Below are 19,181 nucleotides of genomic sequence, written 5' to 3' on the forward strand. Positions count from 1 at the left end.
TCCATGTTGCTGCAAATGGCATTATTTCGTTCCTTTTTATGGCTGAGTAGTATGCCATTGTATATATGCACCACATCTTCTTTATCCACTCCTCTGTCGATGGACACTTAGGTTGCTTCCATGTCCTGGCTATTGTAAATAGTGCTGCTATGAACATAGTGGGTGCATGTATCTTTTCAAGTTATAGTTTTCTTCAGATATTTGCTCGGAAGTGGGATTGCCGGATCATATGGTAGCTGTATCTTTCGTTTTTTGAGCAACTTTCGTACTGTTCTCCACAGTGGCTGCACAAATTCACATTCCCACCAACAGTGCAGGAAGGTTCCCTTTTCTCCACACCCTCTCCAGCACTTATTATTTGTAGACTTTTTGATGATGGCCATTCTGACTGGTGTGAGGTGATGCCTCATGGTGGTTTTGATTTGCATTTCTCTGATAATTAGTGATGTTGAGCATCTTTTCGTGTGTCTGTTGACCAGCTGTGTGTCTTCTTTGGAGAAATGTCTATTTAGGTCTTCTGGCTATTTTTTTTTTTTTTTTTTTTTTGCGGTACGCGGGCCTCTCACTGTTTTGGCCTCTCCCGCTGCGGAGCACAGGCTCCGGACGCACAGGCTCAGCGGCCATGGCTCACGGGCCCAGCCGCTCCGCGGCATGTGGGATCCTCCCAGACCGGGGCACGAACCCACGCCCCCTGCATTGGCAGGCGGACTCTCAACCACTGCGCCACCAGGGAAGCCCCTGGCTATTTTTTTGACCGAGTGGTTTGTTTTTTGATATTGAGCTGCATGAGCTCTTTGTATATTTTAGAAATTAATCCCTTGTTGGTCTCATCTCTCCCAGTCTGTAGCTTGTCTTTTCATTTTGTTGATGGTGTCCTTTGCGGTGCAAAAGCTTGTAAATTTGATTAGGTCCCATTTGTTTATTTTCGCTTTTATTTCCACTGCCTTGGGAGTCTGACCTAAGAAAACATCGGTACGATTTAAGGGCAATGCTCTTTAAATCTCAGTTCAGATAGGAATTTAGAAAAGGAACACTTTTGATGTGAACCTCTACTTGTGTCTGTTGCAATCGTCCAATGTTTTCTATCTGACTTTCCCGTGCTAGGAGGTGGTCTAGACAGAAACCAAGGGGAGGTTCAACCTAGCTTTCCATTCCCTTTCCCAAAGTCTAAGTAAGTCATTAACACCCCTCAGATTTCCTTCCAAAAGGTCTGTTAAATGACTCCATCCGCTCCCCTTCTTGGCCGTCCTGGTCCAGGTGAGCAGCTCCCCTATGCACTAAGGTCGTCTCTCCTGGAGACACGAAGCTGGAACATGTTCTAACCTAATTTTAGTTTATACTTTGTCACTATTTCTAATAATCTTAGGGTTGAGCTAAACTTTTAGTGTTCGGGCTTCCCATATTCCACTGTTACTATAAAAATCAATAGACAGGTAGGCAGATAGATAAATAGGCAGATAGATTCCACTATTAATATCGATTATATATTCCACCATTAATATATTTAGAGAAAAGCTAATTAAAATTATTTTCATCTTAAGAAGTCCAAGAAGCTACCAGAAATAATAGAGTATAAGGTCAGTATCTCATGCCTGAGATGGAAAAATCAGTGAATAATTATAATGCCATATCTTTACCATCCTATTTACTTTTGTCCATGTTTTTTCTCTTATCACGGCCTCACTTTAAGAGATGTAAAAGTAGTTAATATAATTAGATTAAGGTGCACGCCCATTCCCATAAAACACCAAGTTTATGCTGCTATATGAGGGGATATAAAAATAGCAATACAATTTCCTCTTTTTTCCATCAGTGGTGGAAGTAAGATTTTAAGATTCAATCAAAGAGCATCTCTAGAAACTCTGTACAAATACCAACATCTTATAGTCTTACAACTTTAAAGTGAGTGAAATACCTAAAGCAGGGTGTTTACAATATATGGTATATTTTAGAGCAGGGGCTATCAAACAGGGATGAGTTCGCCCCACGGGGGATATCTGACAATATGTGGAGACGTTATTGGTTTTCATAACTTAAGGTGGGGGTACTATGGGGATCTGGTGGTAGAAGGCAGGGACAGTGCTAAACATTTTACGATGCACAAGTAGCCCCTCCCCCCATACTAAAGAAACAGCCAGGGTAAAATGTCAGTAGTGCCAAGACTGAGAAATCTAGTATTACAGGGAGGAGGTGGAGGGAGGGAGGGAGGGAAAGGGAGGAAGGAAGGGGGGAAGGAGGGAAGGAGGGAAGGGAAAAAGGAGGGAAGGAAGGGAAGGAAGGGAAAGAAGGAAGGAAGGAAGGAAGGGGGGAAGGAGGGAAGGGAAAAAGGAGGGAAGGAAGGAAGGAAGGAAGGGGGAAGGGGGGAAGGAGGGAAGGAAAGAAAGAAGGAGGGAAGGAAGGGAAGGAAGGAAGGAGGGAAGGAGGGAAGGAAGGAAGGAAAGAGGGAAGGAAGGAAGGAAGTGGGGAAGGAGGGAGGGAGGGAGGGAAGGAAGGAAAAGATGGAGAGAGGATGGGGAAATGGAGGGAGAGAAGAAGAGGACAAACAACTTGGTATTATGATAGTCTAATATGTGTAAAAAACAGATCATTTATTCCTAAAAGTAACACTGAAAACCAGAAATTTTCATCTCCATTTTACTGTGAGGACATTAATACCTTGTGAGATCAATGACTTGCCCCAAGTGTTGCCGGTTCCAAGATTCTCCTACCTCAAGACATTCTATTTACATCAAGTCAAGAATGAGAGTCAGTGACTTGACATCCTCACTGTTGTAAGACTCGTCCTATGTCTCTTGTCTTTATGTTCCAGAAAACAGAACCCCCACAAAAAGAATATACATTTTCATATATGGACACAAAAATCTGGTTTCTAAAAATGCCCCTTCTTTACAGGATATTAAAGGAGATGCTGCTAACGGTGGAATATCTGCTCCTAGAACTTAGGCATTATGCAAAATCAATACTGGATGAATTTTATCCACACACACAAAAATGGAATTACCCTTTTAATGCTATTTTTCTTCTCAACCTCCTATTTGAGATTAATATTCATCAGTACAACATGGAACTCTGTTCCTGCCAACTGCTTATTACCACAAAATCCCTTTTCATGAAACCTATCCTCTTATGGACCTGTATTACAGGGTACGAGACAGTCCAATTCTGTTCGAAAAAAAATAAGTGGCTCATAGGGTAAGAGCTTATGAGAACTGGTTTTCACACCTGGCTAGGATAAACACCATTATTTCTCCCTCCCTCCCTTTCTTTCTTCCTTCCCTCCCTCTCTCCCTCTCTCTCTATTTCTTTCTCTTTCTTTCTTGATATGGTGAAACTTTCTGAAATGAAAAGCTTCCACTTACATCATCAGCAGATTAAACAACCTTCCAAGAGAACCTCCCTCTGTAGAACAAGTGCACCTGGGTAAGACATGTTGTTAGTGAATTTCCAGGCTTTCTCACACAAGGGAAATATCCAAAGTTGATCTCCCTGACATATGCTGCCCCAACAGCATGGGCTAAAGAATACGTGAGTGTCCTGAATAATGAGAGAACTGGAAAGGGGGATTTGCCATCAGAGAGCACGTCCATGGTTGTACTGACATCAGGGCATGCGAGCAGGCTCCTAAGGGTAGTCAAGTCAGTAAGACGGGAGGCGGGGGGGCCTTCTAGCAAGTTGGAGAAGCTGGATCCCCAAACAGGCTCACATCTCACCCTCGAGCTCCCATCAGAAGGACTAGCAAACCTGTCTGGGGAAAGAATCACCAATGGAGTCCTGCAAGTTCCCATACATTAAGAGCAAACAAACATGAACTCACAGTCAGAGATCAGTGAGCACAAGAGCACTGAGACTTTTAAAGTACCGTATATAAACCATCAACAGCTATGCAGGAAATGTTTAAGGCAATAAAGGATGGAATGTAAGAAGATGAGCAAGATGTAGGAAATTACTGGGAAAGACAAGATGTGAAAAACGACCACGTGGAAATGAAACAAGGGGAAACTACAACTGTTGAAATAAACACCAATCCATGGACTAGTCAAAGAGAAGATCAGACACAGAAGAAAAGAGAATAAATGGAAGATAAATCTGAGAAAATTTTACAAAACACGGCAGAGATATGGAAATTAACAATATGAAAGTGAAATTAGGGGACACGTGTGAAAGTGAGAATGTGTATGATATATGAGGTTCCAGAGTGAGAAAATAGAAAGAACGGAGAAGAGACATTATTTCAACATTCCTTCAATGCCTAGGTATTTAGAAACTTCTGGCTTTTTATATATATATATATATATATGTATGTATATATATACACACATATATACATATATGTGTATTATTTTATATATATATAAAATACACACGTGTGCATTTAATAACTTGAAAAAGTTGAACTATGTTTCCCAAAGTAGATACTTCCTATTATTCATTTATACATACACATCCCAGCACTGAAAGGGGTGACCTTAGTGTGTTTTATAGTTCACAAATAACAGAAATACCCTATTGAGAAGATAAAGCCAATAACGAAAGAATAAAATACTCTTTTTTTACGACCATCCATTTTTTCACCCTAGTCGTAAATAAACATCAAACACGTTCCAATGTTCTTACTTGAAAGTTACCGAAGTTTACAATTCTAGTTCTAATCCATATTCCACTGACTGTGCGCCACACGAAGTGATTTAAGGCATGGTCTCATGCACTGTCAGCATAACCCTCAGAGAAGGCAGGATTCTCTTCTCATTCTACAAATACCACAACTGAGACACCAACAGGTTAAACAGGTTTTTCTAGAGTCACATAACATGTAAGTTTTGCTACAGAATATTTTATTTTTGTCATCGCTCTACCTCAAAGTGTTAGAAATGAAGTAGGGTACCTAAGGGAAGAGAGTTCAAAGTCACTGCCGAATTTCAGACAGCTTTATCTGAAAGCTGTAGGGACCCACTGCTGCTTCCACCAGACCTAAAATTAGAATGACCCCATATACCCAAGTTTGTTTGGGATGGAGGCACTCCCCGCGTCACAGGGCTTTCACTGTTAAAGATGGGAAAGTCTCACACAAACCATGATAAGTAAGTCACCCTCCTGGAGATTTCCATCGTAGGATGGAGGAGATGCTACAGGGTATGCGTTTCATCTCAAATATGCCTGATAATGGGTGAAGCAAATATCCTGTAGGACATTTACAAAGAAGATCCCAGGGAATCGATCTCAGGATTAAATAGCTTAAGTCATTTCTCTTTGTGGTCAGGGACTTGAAGACATAAATTTGGTAAGGGGTCAACAGGCAGTCTCACAGTGAAAATGGAAATCAGTACAACCTCTGTGGATACAAATTTGGCAATATCTACACAGATTTAAAATGCCGTTCCAGGTCTAGGATTTTCCCACAAAAATATATAAATACTCCTGGGTTCATTGTCATGGTTTGTGATAACAAGAGAAGTTAGTGAGGAGTACACACTGTCATGGTTTGCAAGATTAATTTTTTAAACGTATCAAAAAGTAAATGTCCAGTAGTAAGGTGAAGGAACCTTACCAGGGACTGTGGAAGAACCCTCAGCTGTGCGTGTCTGTGTTGAAGTGTGAAGGAAGGCGCGGCTAGGGAGCGTGAAGTTCCCAAGTCAGGGTGTGTACTTCCAGGATGCAACCCGAGGTGGACCACGTGTAAAGGCGTAGAGTGTTCATGAAGAAAGTTGCATCCAATTAAACAGAAAGAACAGGTAATCGCTTCAAATTTTCAGTGGAGTGTTATTTCCTAGGATACGTTTGCCCTACTAGAACATCCAAAACAGTGCAGTGTTCCACGTTTATGAGGTTTAGTTGTTACATTCTATTAAAAATTAGCTAAGGCTTTAAGTGTATGTGTGTGTGTGTGTGTGTGTGTGTGTGTGTGTGTGTGATTAAGGCAATGTTGACAAGTGCATAAACGTAGGCTCTGAATTCCAGGTCTGAGTACACTGTACTCTGGCTTCACACTCTCCATGGATAACGTTCTACCCTGGAGAATACGTGTCACTCTCTACTCTTGAAGCAGGTGTTTAGATGAGTAGGAGGGTAACGATGCCATTGAAGAGTTAACAGGTTCAGCACGCAATGTCTCAATGCAGTGCACAAATCCGCGCCTGTTAAACTCATCAAGGGCACTTTACCTTTCAAGCAATGGCCACCTTAAGGAAGACGGAGCCTTTTCACAACCCTCATTGCTTCGAGACTAAAAGAGCTGTTTTTTGGTTTTTGTTTTTACTATGAAGTGCTATTGTCTGGTTTCTGTAAAGAAGAGATTTTTACCTTTTGAGATGATGTCATATAATTGCAATGACTATCAATAATTATTCAAAGAAATTCATGATCATGTAGGGTTTTAGACCAATTCTACCGACGTGTGCTGAGGAATAATAACAGAATTCGATAGGTTATTGGTGCTCCATGTGTCAGAGGACAAAATACTGCCCTCTCAGCTGACAGGAGACATTTCTGGTTGTTACAACTGGGGGGTAGAGCAGGTGTGGGCAGAATCTAGTAGGTAGGGTCATGGATTTGGCATGGAACCTGCAACGCTCAGGACAGCCCCCTCCACATGTCACCAGCACCCATGTTGATAAGCCCTGCATTTGGGAAAGAAATAGGTGGGAAAATCCCAATGGCCCCTGGCCTGGCTGTACACCTCCCCTGTGTGTAGCATCTGTATCTGGCCATGGAATCTCCAATGTCCAATGATTTGGAGTTTCAGATAGACATCTGGAAATATTCCTCACCATGAAGCTAATTATTCATTACACAAGTGAAAAAATAAAATACAACTGTCTTATATACACAAGACAACAATCATGTCTTCCAGCCCAGGAAGGAGCTAAGTTTCACAGACAAATCCAGATTGCAGGGGACATATCTAGTTGACTCCAAATGGGATGCTGCTTCTAAAAGTTCACCCTAGTGAGGGTTTGGAGAGCAGAGAGGTCAACCAGCTGTGAATCTAACATAGTCAAAGCCTGTCAAAGGGCAAGTCCTTCTATCTCCCTCACACTCTGGTTTTTTTTTGTAATATATATTTATTATTTTTTGGCTGCATCAGGTCTTAGTTGTGGCACGTGGGATCTTTTGTTTTGGCAGGGAGGCTCTTCTTTGCGGTGCGCGGGCTTCTCTCTAGTTGTGGCACGTGGGCTTAGCTGACCCGTGGCATGTGGGATCTTAGTTCCCTGACCAGGGATCGAACCGGCATCCCCTGCATCGCAAGACGGATTCTTAACCACTAGGCCACCAAGGAAGTCCCTCCCTCACACTCTTTTTTGTGTTGTCGCGGTCCATTAACATGGGTACTTCCCTTCTCATCCAGCCACACCGCCTGCATATCAGAGCCAGCCTCTCCCAGGGATTAGCGGCTGAGCTGGAGTTGGAAAATGGAAACAATAATCGCATTATTTGAAATCACTGGCATCAAAAATCCACCCTGGAATGTCCCTTGAGTCAATGTCAACCTTTACCGTGTCATGCCCAGAATTCACCTAGAATACGCATCTCTTAAAAATACATTAATGCCGGTAAGTTATCTCCCAGCACAAGGACTGAATGGACAATGCAATCGGCATTCTGTTTTGAAAAGGAAAGCTCATGTGTCCCGAGACTCCCCAAATGCCTCTCGTAGAAGAATGGACTGTGTAAGTCATTATGTGAGGAATTTTAGGTCAAAGATGTTAGTCTGCTGAGAGCCTCTGTCTGTCTGTCTGTCACCAAAATCTCCTGGACAGAAGAACATACCATACAACCACGAGAGTGTCATCTTACCAAAAAGAAAACGTTTCAGAAATGGTTGGCTAAAACCAACCACTTCTGACCCAGAAAAAGGAGGTTTCCAAATCAAGTTATAAATAAAATTAATCCCTGAACTCATATGTTCTACTAGTTATGTAAATGCACCTCAGGAATGCTTTCCTTATTCCCGAGCAGCTGGATTCCTATGAAGGATGGAAAGATTCTGTCTAATCACTGGGATCTGAGCTGTAACTGCATTGACTAGACCTCGTGTGAGTCACTCACCTCACACACGGTTACCTCATCTATTAATGACGGATTCACACCATCCACCTGCTATGAAGTGAGTTAATACCATTGAAACACTTATGTGGCAGTTGGGATATTGAAAAGTTCTATAAAAATGTGACCAAAGATGGTATAACTGAATGAATTTATAAAATGCTGATTTCAAAGACACTTGTCCTTTTAGTCTATGGAGCTGTATAATACAGGGCTACAGAAGACACAGCATAGATTTTAAGATGTATTTATTTCAAGAAAGGATGATTGTGAAAAGACAGCCTATGGACTGGGAGAAAATATCTGCAAACGATGTAACTGACAAACAGCTCATACAACTCAACATCAAAAAAAAAACAACCAAACAACTCAATCGAAAAATGGGCAGAAGACCTAAATAGACATTTCTCTAAAGAAGACATACAGATGGACAAGGGGCACATGAAAAGATGCTCAACCTCACTAATTATTAGAGAAATGCAAATCAAAACTACAATGAGGTGTCACCTCACACCAGTCAGGATGGCCATCATCAAAAAATCTACAAACAACGAATGCTGGAGACGGTGTGGAGAAAAGGGAACCCTCCTGCAGTGTTGGTGGGAATGTAAATTGGTACAGCCACTATGGAGAACAGTATTGGATGTTCCTTAAAAAACTAAAAATAGAGTTACCATATGATCTAGCAATCCCACTCTTGGGCATACATCCGGAAAAGACAAAAACCCTGATTTAGAAAGATACATGCACCCCTATGTTCACAGTAGCACTATTCACAATAGCCAAGACATGGAAGCAACCTAAGTGTCCACTGACAGATGAATGGATAAAGGAGATGTGGTACATATATACAATGGAATAGTACTCAGCCATCAAAAAGAATGAAATACTGCCATGTTCAGCAACATGGATGGACCTAGAGATGATCATACTAAGTAAGTCAGACAGAGAAAGACAAATATCATATGATATGACTTTTATGTGAAATCTGAAAAATAATACAAATGAACTTATTTACAAAACAGAAACAGACTCACAGACATAGAAAAAAACCTTACGGTTACCAGAGGGGAAAGGGAGTGGGGGATGGATACATTAGGGATTTGGGATTAACAGATACACATTACTACATGTTTATAAAATAGATAAACAACAAGGTCCTACTATGTAGCACAGAGAACTATATTCAATATCTTGTAATAATGTATAATGGAAAAGAATCTGAAAAAGATACATATATATATATATACACACACATATATATAAATCACATACATACATATATGAACGAATCCCTTTGCTGTACACCTGAAACTAACACAACATTGTAAATTGACTCTACTTGAATGAAAAATGTTTCTTTTGAAATTATTGGTCTCAGTGTAGAAGGAAAGGCAAAAGACTCAAGATATCAGGGGTTAAGGATGAGCTAGGTGGAGAGACAGAGAATAATAGTCAACTAAAAGCCATGAAAAGAGTATTCTACATGGTAGAAATCTGGGAAAGCATAGAAATTATTCAGTATTATAAAAAAATAAAATCTATACAAACGGGGGGGTACAGTGAATTTGGCCCTTTGCTATAAAAACCAAAATAAGATGTATAAGACTGGTTTCAATAAGGATTATTAAATTTTAAATACATGACTGTTACTTAGGGATTAATATTTCAGAAGAGACAAATTCAGTAATAATATTAGTATATTAGTGTATCCAATTTTACATCATTTTCAGATATAAAATTTAAGATGTATTATTAGTTTAATTTTAGTTTCAGCAGGAATATGATGACGGTTTATACATGTCTCAGAATTGCAGTCTTATTGTGTGGATACACTTTGATACAGGAATAAATTTAACAAAAGTGGGCAAGATTTCTACATTGAAAATGACAGATTTCCTCAAAATAATTAAGAAGATTCAAATAAATACAGCGCTAAAGCATGTTAATGAATTGGAAGGCTCAACAGTCTTAAAAGTTGTCAAATTATTTAGAGTCATCACCATTTTAATTAAAAATCCCCCAATCCCATTTCTTTGTTAAAAATAATATACATTCTTTAAACCTATATGGTCTTACACAATTTTTGCTAAACTTATTTCCAATATTTTATCCTTTCAGTTGCTATGATTAATAGTTTATTGTAAATTTCATTTTCCAATGGTTTTTTGTTGAATACAGAAATAAAAATGTGTGTGCATCTTTAATCCTGAGATCTTGCTAAAATCACTTAGTGTTTTAGCTGTTTGTAAATGCCTTAGGAGTCTCTATATAAACAAACATGTCGTCTGCACGTAAAGTTGACCGCACATATGTAATTCCCAACTGCATATAGGTAATTCTTTTTTTTTTTTAACCTTACTGCCCTGGTGAAGACCTCTGACTCACTGTCAGATAGCAGTGGGGAGAGTGGACATCCCTGCCCTGTTCCAGATCTTAAGAGGAAAACAATTAATAGCCTATAATTATGTTTTTGTTGGTTATTCTCTTGAAAATGCTTAATGTTCCAAAACGTAAGCCATAGGACAAATCAACTCTAACAAGCAAGTCTTAATGGTATTGCTGTGATTGTTAACAATTGGGATTCTGGAGACTCCCCCACCCTAATCCCAACCAGCTAGCCTCTCTATGTTGACCCTAGAGCAAAAAATTACGGAACCCCCAAAATGAGAGACGTGGTTTAACAAGATGGGGGAAGAGGTAGTGAAAAGCTAAAAATGAAGGGAAACACAGTCAACTCTGAGCTTTTGCCACAGATATGTCCCACGACCTTCACGTACTCTAAGAGGATGACTTTATCACGGCCACTCTCAATTTGAAAAAAAATCCACATCATGCGTCAGTTCAGAGAGGCACTCACACACGACAGCTTAGCAATCACATACAAGTCTAATCAGTTCAACCTCAGGCTTCAAAAAAATGACAGAAGTCCTCAAATCAGGACTCTTAGCAAGATGCCACCTGAAGAATCAACATCTAGCATTTCAAACGCGTGACTGACAAGGTTTGATTGTTTGCCATCTGCCTTTGGAATGGAAAAAAAAGAAAAGAAAAAGGGAACACTTCCACAGTGAGGACTCAATCACTCTGACCTAAACATGTGAAGAAAAGAAACCAATGGAAAGCTAGAAAAGCACCAGGTATGAGGATGAAATTACATGCATTTGAGATTCATGAATCCGGCCCAGCAAAGGTCTTCTGAGAATACCAACTCCCTGACACAGGCAGCATTTTCTAGCTGCCTCTGCATCCCCAAGGCTTTTCATTGGGTTAGATGGTAGTAGACACACAACAAAAAATGTTGATCCAAAGATTGAATATTACAGGAAAGAGGACAGGAGTTCAAAGAATCACGTCTGGGCCCTACACTATTAATGGCAGGCAAAATTCAAACATCTGACCCCTCCCCGCTTTTCTACTTTCCCCTCTTTGCCCAGCTCCACCTCTGCCCTTCTACCACACCTGTACTCTCAGATCCTGGATTATGCCAGCCCCTCTCTGACCCCGGGGTCTTTGCACATGCCAGTCTGTCTGCCACCAAGACCTTCCTACCCTAATGACCCACCGCGATCCTTTGGCCTCCCTCTTTTTCTCATTATCAACGCATGTCCTGTTGACCAGACCCCTGAAATGAGCCCCACCAGCACCAAATACTTATTAAAGTTTGTAATTATCCTTGTGGGTAATTAGTTGATTATTTTTCCTCCAAAACTAGAGTAGAGTTTCTTAGCTTCCCTTGGTGCTATGGACCTTTGGAGTCAGAAAGTCATCACTTTTTAAAAAATTTTATTGAAGTACAGTTGATTTACAATGTTGTGTTAATTTCTGCTGTAGCGCAGAGATTCCATTGTACATATATATATATATATATTCTTTTTTTATATTCTTTTCCATGATGCTTTATCATAGGATATTGACTATAATTCCCAGGGCTCTACAGTAGGACCCCGTTTATCCATCCTGTACATACTAGTTTGCATCTGCTAACCCCAAACTCCCAATCCTTCCCTCCCCCACTGCCATCACCCTTGGCAACCACCAGTCTGTTCTCTACGTCTGTGAGTCTGTTTCTTTTTTGTAGATAAGTTCATTTGTGTCATATTTTAGACTCCACATATAAGTGATATCCTATGGCATTTGTCTTTCTCTGTTGACTTACTTCACTTAGTATGATCGTCTCTAGGTCCATCCATGTTGCTGCAAATGGCATCATTTCATTCTTTTTTATGCCTGAGTAGTATTCCACTGTATATATGTACCACACCTTCTTTACGGGTTGGATCATTCTTTCTTGTGGGAACTGTCTGGTAGCTTGAAGGATGTGAAGTGGCATCTTTGGCTTCTACCCACTAGACGCCAGTAGTAAACTAGATGGCAATGCAAACTGTCTCAAGACATTGCCAAGTGTCGCCTGGGGGCAACATCACCCCTGGTAATCTAAGGTACAAGCTACATTAAATTAGAAACTATGTCTGTTTTGTTCAATGTTCTATTCTCAGAGTGTAGCTCCACAGGGAACACACAGGAGGCGCTCATGACATTCTGGTGGGCAAAGGAATCAATCGGAAGTGACCGTGGGTTCATTTCAGATCTGGTTATAGCTGGTGGAATGTTCTGGGACAGAAAACTCACAGAAGCAAGTTTTATTTTATCAATTTCTACCAAGGTCTGCGCACTGAGTGGCTCTGAAGAATATACAAAAATGCACAAAAGCCTGGCTCGTCTCCTCCCATAACTTCTGTGGTTGCCACAAGGATTCTGTTCTTCCCTCCGCTCTACCTGGTTCCTGATCACTCTCCCTGATGGCAGAACACATCCGCTCATTCCCTCGAGTACTCCATGCCATGAATCCATCACCAGGCATCTGCCTTTCAAAGGAGATGGGGATAAGAAGTCCCCCGCCCGCTGTGACATCATGCAGAATGATGGACATCAGCATGTCTTGTGCAAAGCAAGTGCTCAGTATCTACAGCCCTGGATTGAACTGAATAAATCAGCAGTACTTAGACTTCCACACGAAGGAAGTAAAGGATGCTGGAAAAATGATCAGGGGACCGTGGGATGCAGTCGATATGAAGGGAAGAGACTTGTCTCTGCTTACTTGTTGGGAAAAAATTCCTGCTTCATCAGACTCTCTGAGCTTTGTTTCTGACACCTTTTAAGTCAGGTGAAGGCCTTCCACACCTCGTTCACTGCGTGCTGGGCAAAATCTCTGTGAGTGGCTTGTGCCTTGGTTTTATGAAAACAAAGCCAGGATCTTCAAGTAATCAGGTGTAATCATCTGGAAGGATGGAGTGTTAAAAAATACAGCATAACGTATAGATGCACATAAAAGTCAATGGGAGTTCAGTGGAGGGAGACCTATCTCTACCCAGGAGCAGCTGGCAAAGGCATCTTACAGAGGAGTTATCGGCCATCAGTCTTTTGTTTTTTTCTTTAATTTGCGTTCTTTGTCTTTTTTGTATTGTTGAGTAGTAAGAGTGCTTTATTTATTTAAAATTTATTTATTTATTTTTTGGCTGCGTTGGGTCTTTGTTCCTGGGTGTGGGCTTTCTCTAGTTGTGGCGAGTAGGGGCTACTCTCTGTTGCTATGCATGAGTTTCTCATTGCTGTGGCTTCTCTTGTTGCAGAGCACGGGCTCCAGGTGCGCAGGCTTCAGCAGTTGTGGCACATGGGCTCAGCAGTTGTGGCTCGCGGGCTCCAGAGCGCAGCCTCAGTAGTGGTGGCACACTGGCTTAGTTGCTCCGCGGCATGTGGGATCTTCCCGGACCAGGGCTCGAACCCGTGTCTCCTGCCTTGGCAGGCGGATTCTTAACCACTGCACCACCAGGGAAGTCCTGCCATCAGTCTTAATGTGTGGGAACGAGATACTGGAAAGCAGGGAGGGGAATCGAGGTAGAGGAACATCAGCCAGACCACAGCGATGACAATATTCTGATTCATTTATCCATCCGTGCACTCCACACATATTTATTAAGCACTTCATATGGACGAGGAGCCACAAGTACGGTACTGAAGAAGAAAACAAAACCCTATCGCCTTGGAGTGTAGATTCTGGCGAGGACCGGCAGAGACGACACACTCATACAGTAAAGTGCTCGCTCTCAGGAAAGATGAATGCCTTCATCCTGGTCCTACTCTACATCATCCCCATGACTGACATGTTGACACCTGACACAGACTAGAGACTGAGTGTATTTCAGAAGACAAGGGACTTGTAGGAGCCCCAGGCAGCAGGCAAACTGTGTCATCCAGCGGGGGCATTTGAAAGGAAGAGGGGCATACAGCTAAGTGAGAAGAAAAGAAAAAGAAAAGCAAAGATCAGCAGAGCTTTTTAAAAAGGAAGGCTGATGTGGCTGACACAGGGCCCTCACGTGACATCTGTCACGGTAATCTTATTCTCACATCAAATATTCGGGGATGGATAGATAGATATGATAGAGATGATGGATGGATGGATGGACAGATAGATACATAGATAGATGATAGACAGATACATAGATAGATACAGAGATAGATGGATAGACAGATAGATACAAAGATAGATAGACATGATGGATAGATGATAGACAGATAGATATGATAGAGATGATGGATGGATGGATGGATGAATAGATAAATGATAGACAGATACATAGATAGATACCTAGACAGACAGACACAGAGATAGATGGATAGACAGATACATAGATAGATGCCTAGATAGATACATAGACAGATGGATAGATGGATAGATAGATACAAAGATAGATAGATATGACGGATAGATGACAGATAGATATGATAGAGATGATGGATGGATGGATGGATAGATACACACAGACGTATGTATGCCTGTGTTTGTAGATGAGATCATATATATGCAAATATAGAATCCTGTATATACATATGTATTCATATAGTATATATGTAAACTTACATACATATATGCACATACAGGATCATATATGTGTGTGTGTATAGAGTGTTACGAGGTTACTTAACAAAGCCCTGTAACTCATGTGCTCATCTAAATTAACAGTACATGTATAAAGACTCATTCACGTGCAGAGAGGCTACTTATGAGACAGACAGGGCCAAGATATTCAACCAATTCTGTAAGTAAACACTGTGATCATCAGCAAGTCCCTCAGCTGACATCACGTACGGGTCTGACTTGCTGTCTGAGGAAGCTGCGGACTTTCTGTTTTGGGAAATTATTAAGGTTTGAAAAGACGAGAGAGCACTTCCCGGAAGTATGCAAGGCTCAGCTCCAGGGGGTACGAGTCGGGTGTTCCGAAGCCCCTTCCTTTGGAGGCTTTCTGATACTAAACCCAAGGGAGTAGATATTCATTGAGGCGAATGTTAAGGTTTACTTACTTTGGTTACACACATAAAATACTTATCGACACAAAACAAAGGAAAACAAAATGACATCGTGAAGCTCATGGGGTCGCCCGCTCTACGAGGTCGGGTGATTTGTCCGCTGTGTCCCTCTCTCCCTGGAGGACGCCCTGGACTCTAATGGATCCTTCCCTCCAGTTCCTGAGAGTTGGTACAGATTCCAAATTTCCCTCACCCTTCTTCGAGGCTGAAAATCCAGCTTAGGGTAACTGGTATCCAAGATAAACGCTTCCCCCAAAAGGGTCAGGACCCTGAGGCGAAAATAAAAGTGGTTACACGTCATTCCGGATGGTCTGAGACTCAGGAAGCAGGGAGAGTTCACGAGCCCAATGTCACTGCCTGCAACGTCTGCCCAGCTGTCTTAGAGCGGACGGAACCATCCGTGCCAGGTCTAACACTGCCCTGATGCAGAACGCGAGCACCGTCACCAGGACGGACAGGTGGTCCGCCATCGGGACACAGGGCTTTCCTGCAGGATACAGTTACAGGAGGCCACCTGCTAAGTGCTTCTTCTCACTACAGCTCAACACCTGTGAAACTGGATTTCAAGACGTGAATGCTTCGGGGTCGGGGAGGGAAGGATTGGGAGTTTGAGGTTAGTAGGTGCAAACCAGTATATAGAGAACAAATACACAACAAGGTCCTACTGTAGAGCACAGGGAATGCTATTCGATATCCTGGGATAAACCATCATGGAAAAGAAGATGAACAAGAATGTATGTATGTGCGACTGAGTCACCCTGCTGTACAGCAGAAACTAACACAACACTGTGAATCAACTATACGTCAATAAAATAAATTTTTTAAAAAATGTGAACACTTAATATGTCATTATTTCATTTCAAAGTGTTATCGAATTTTAATTTTAAACATTAATACTTTATAGTCCAGCACTGCAGGGAAATCCACACTATCTCTACAGTATATGAACTGTCAGGGTGTTTCTACCCAAACTGTAAGGTTGGTATACTACACTTATTCCAGGATTGTGTGCCTATCAGAAAACAATAGTTATGGACTGTATCTGTGTAAGGGGTGTGTGTGTGTGTGTGTGTGTGTGTGTGTGTGAGGGATGCCTTTGTGTCTGAGTGGAATGGGTGTAGGAGTGCTCTGTGTGCAGGCATGTGGGAATGCGTGTACGTGTTTGTGTGTTTGAGTGCTCTGTGTGTGTGTGTGTGTGTATATACATTCCTACTCACTTTAAAATCTATTCAATGTTTTTCAGATACTACAGAGATCTCCACTTTAGATTCCGAAACTTGTAGCATTTATCCTAAAATTCACCTCCTCTGCAAACCATTATAATTGCACATTTATTTTCTATGTATTCATAACCAGATTAAATGCATTCTTGGAATTGCAAGTACCTACACATTTCTAGAAATACAGCGAAGAAACCTTATGTTTCCAAATGAGTGAAGAGAACCTACTGCAGAGCTGTGAAAGCTGTTAGCTTTCTTTGTAATGTTCCGTAAAGGCTTCAGACAGTATTACACATGGAGAAATATATTGTTCGCTACTTTCACAGGTGGGTCATCTCTAACTACACGTACCCCTGAGCTGGCCTGGGAGGGTTACATCTGAGCGTATTCATCACATGTCTGTTTCCTTCCTCCTCTTCTCTGTCACTTGCATCCTGCAGGTCTTTCTGAGAAAGATACCCACAGGAATGCCTTCAGGACCTGGTTTTCTCCTGGGGATGTTTACATGGTGAGACTAGTGTTAGGACAAGAAGAGAGGAAGAATGCACAGTTAAAGGGAGAGCGATGATAGACCATCTGGAGACACCCAGAGGTCCCATCATCCCTGGTTCTCTACATATTTCCGGGGGACACGCACTGTCACTGGTAGGTAGACAGTTCTGAGCCACCTGCATGGCGGGCAAGGTACAAAAAACAACTTATATGGGGATGGAAGCGGGATCAATGACCCTCACGCACCGACCGAAACGGAACCAGATCTAGTGGGTGGATCGAAAAGGGTAGGCACGAAACACAACCGTTAGACACGTGTGCTGCCTGAGCTGGAGCAATAATGCATGTGAGCGGGAGCAGAAATTGGATTAACAAGACCGAATCTCTTTAGAGCATTTAATCAACGCTAGTTTACAAATATCTGCAAGCGTCTACCTCCGTTTTATAGGAACTTAACTAATAGCCTCATGTGTGTGAGTCTATCCATATACGGCTTAGAATATGGAATAAAATGTTTAAGCTGATGTGATTTAAGGAAGTCAAACCACAGCCAAAAACAGTGGCTTCAAAGAAGTCTTGCGTTAAGGCTGTAGGTTAGCGTGTTTTAAATAGACTAATGGCCTAAAGATCCTCTGTGCGCCCCTTAGTTATGCCCCACCCCCCACCGAAATCTCTGGCATCCACTGATCTTTTTACTCTCTTCATAGTTTTGCCTTTTCAGGCTGGCTTCTTTTACTCAGTGAAGCTCATTTCTTGTGAGCAAAGAATAATATCCCACTATGTGAATGTACCACAGTTTATTTATCCATTCACCTACTGAAGGACATCCTGGTTGCTTCAAAGTTTTGGCAGTTACGAACCAGGCTGCTATAAGCATTGGTGGGTGGGTTTTTGTGTGGACCTAAGTTTTCAACGTATTTGGATAAAGGCGAGAGAGTGGCATGGACATATATACACTACCAAATGTAAAGGAGATAGCTAGTGGGAAGCAGCCGCATAGCACAGGGAGATCAGCTCGGTGCTTTGTGTCCACCTAGAGGGGTGGGATAGGGAGGGTGGGAGGGAGACGCAAGAGGGAGGGGATATGGGAACATATGTATATGTATAGCTGATTCACTTTGTTATAAAGCAGAAAGCAACACACCACTGTAAAGCAATTATACTCCAATAAATAATTTAAAAAACAATGACTTTCGAATCCTCTTATTTTTAGCTTACCTGTGCCGTTTTGTTTCAGATGTGCCTTTTGTAAGCATCATGTAACTTGGCATTTTTAAAAGCCAGTTTGTGGAGAGACAGATAAGCAAATATAGCAAAATATTAATTGCAGAATCTAGGGAGTATGTGTATGAGTGTATACTGTATAATTCTTTCCATTTCTCTGTATGTTTGAAAAACTTCATGAGAAACGTTGGGGGGGGGAAATGAAAAAAACAAAAAAAATTGAAATAAATAAATATTGTACGTGAACAGATGTAAGTGGGTCCAACACTCCTTGGTGCTTCGACAGTATCATCTCACCTGTCTTATTAAGTTATTACTTTCTTAATCAACGCGAATGGGGAAATTAGCATCTTGCTCTAACTGCCGTGGAATCCCAGAACCATCCCTTGGATATCCTTCCCAACAATGAAGCGGGAGCTTAATTTACAACGTGAACTGCCGTGGAGGCTCATCCCACACCTTTCTCCACAAGGAAATGTCATTACGTTGATGGGTGCCACGTCTATTTTTAAGCTGGCAAAACGTTCTATCAACACCGCCCAGACATTAGTCCTCAGAACTCAGGGAGGGAGACACATTACTTGCCACCTTTTGGAAATCAGCAAATATGACTTCTTACTGCAGCTACTGCCTGATTTCCAGGCTCTGTTGCCTCTTTCTGCACATCTTATGTGTCCACTTGACCACTGACCACCAAGACGCTGGACCTGGTACCTCAGGTCCACCACCGGTGATCTAAAACCCTTGAGGATGAAGATGCTTTGGGGGAAAAGGAGGGAATTTAGAAGTTTTCACTTTTTTCATGCAGAATTGCAACAGACCTAAAGGAACCTGGAACCT

General features: G+C 41.6%; 1 protein-coding gene across 5 annotated transcripts in view; it reads right to left on the reverse strand.

Moving 5' to 3' along the window:
* The window catches only part of NLGN4X (neuroligin 4 X-linked), a 258,721-nt gene that overhangs the window by 190,166 nt on the left and 49,374 nt on the right, over positions 1-19,181 (reverse strand). The window contains exon 2 of one of the 5 annotated variants that reach the window (XM_065900330.1): positions 12,300-12,344. The exons of the other annotated variants lie outside the window; for them this stretch is intronic. Within the exon in view, the coding sequence (XP_065756402.1) occupies positions 12,300-12,344 (45 nt within the window). The remainder of the gene's footprint in view (positions 1-12,299; positions 12,345-19,181) is intronic. 5 annotated transcript variants of the gene reach the window in all.

Source organism: Phocoena phocoena, chromosome X, assembly GCF_963924675.1.
Source record: "Phocoena phocoena chromosome X, mPhoPho1.1, whole genome shotgun sequence".
NCBI lineage: Eukaryota > Metazoa > Chordata > Mammalia > Artiodactyla > Phocoenidae > Phocoena > Phocoena phocoena.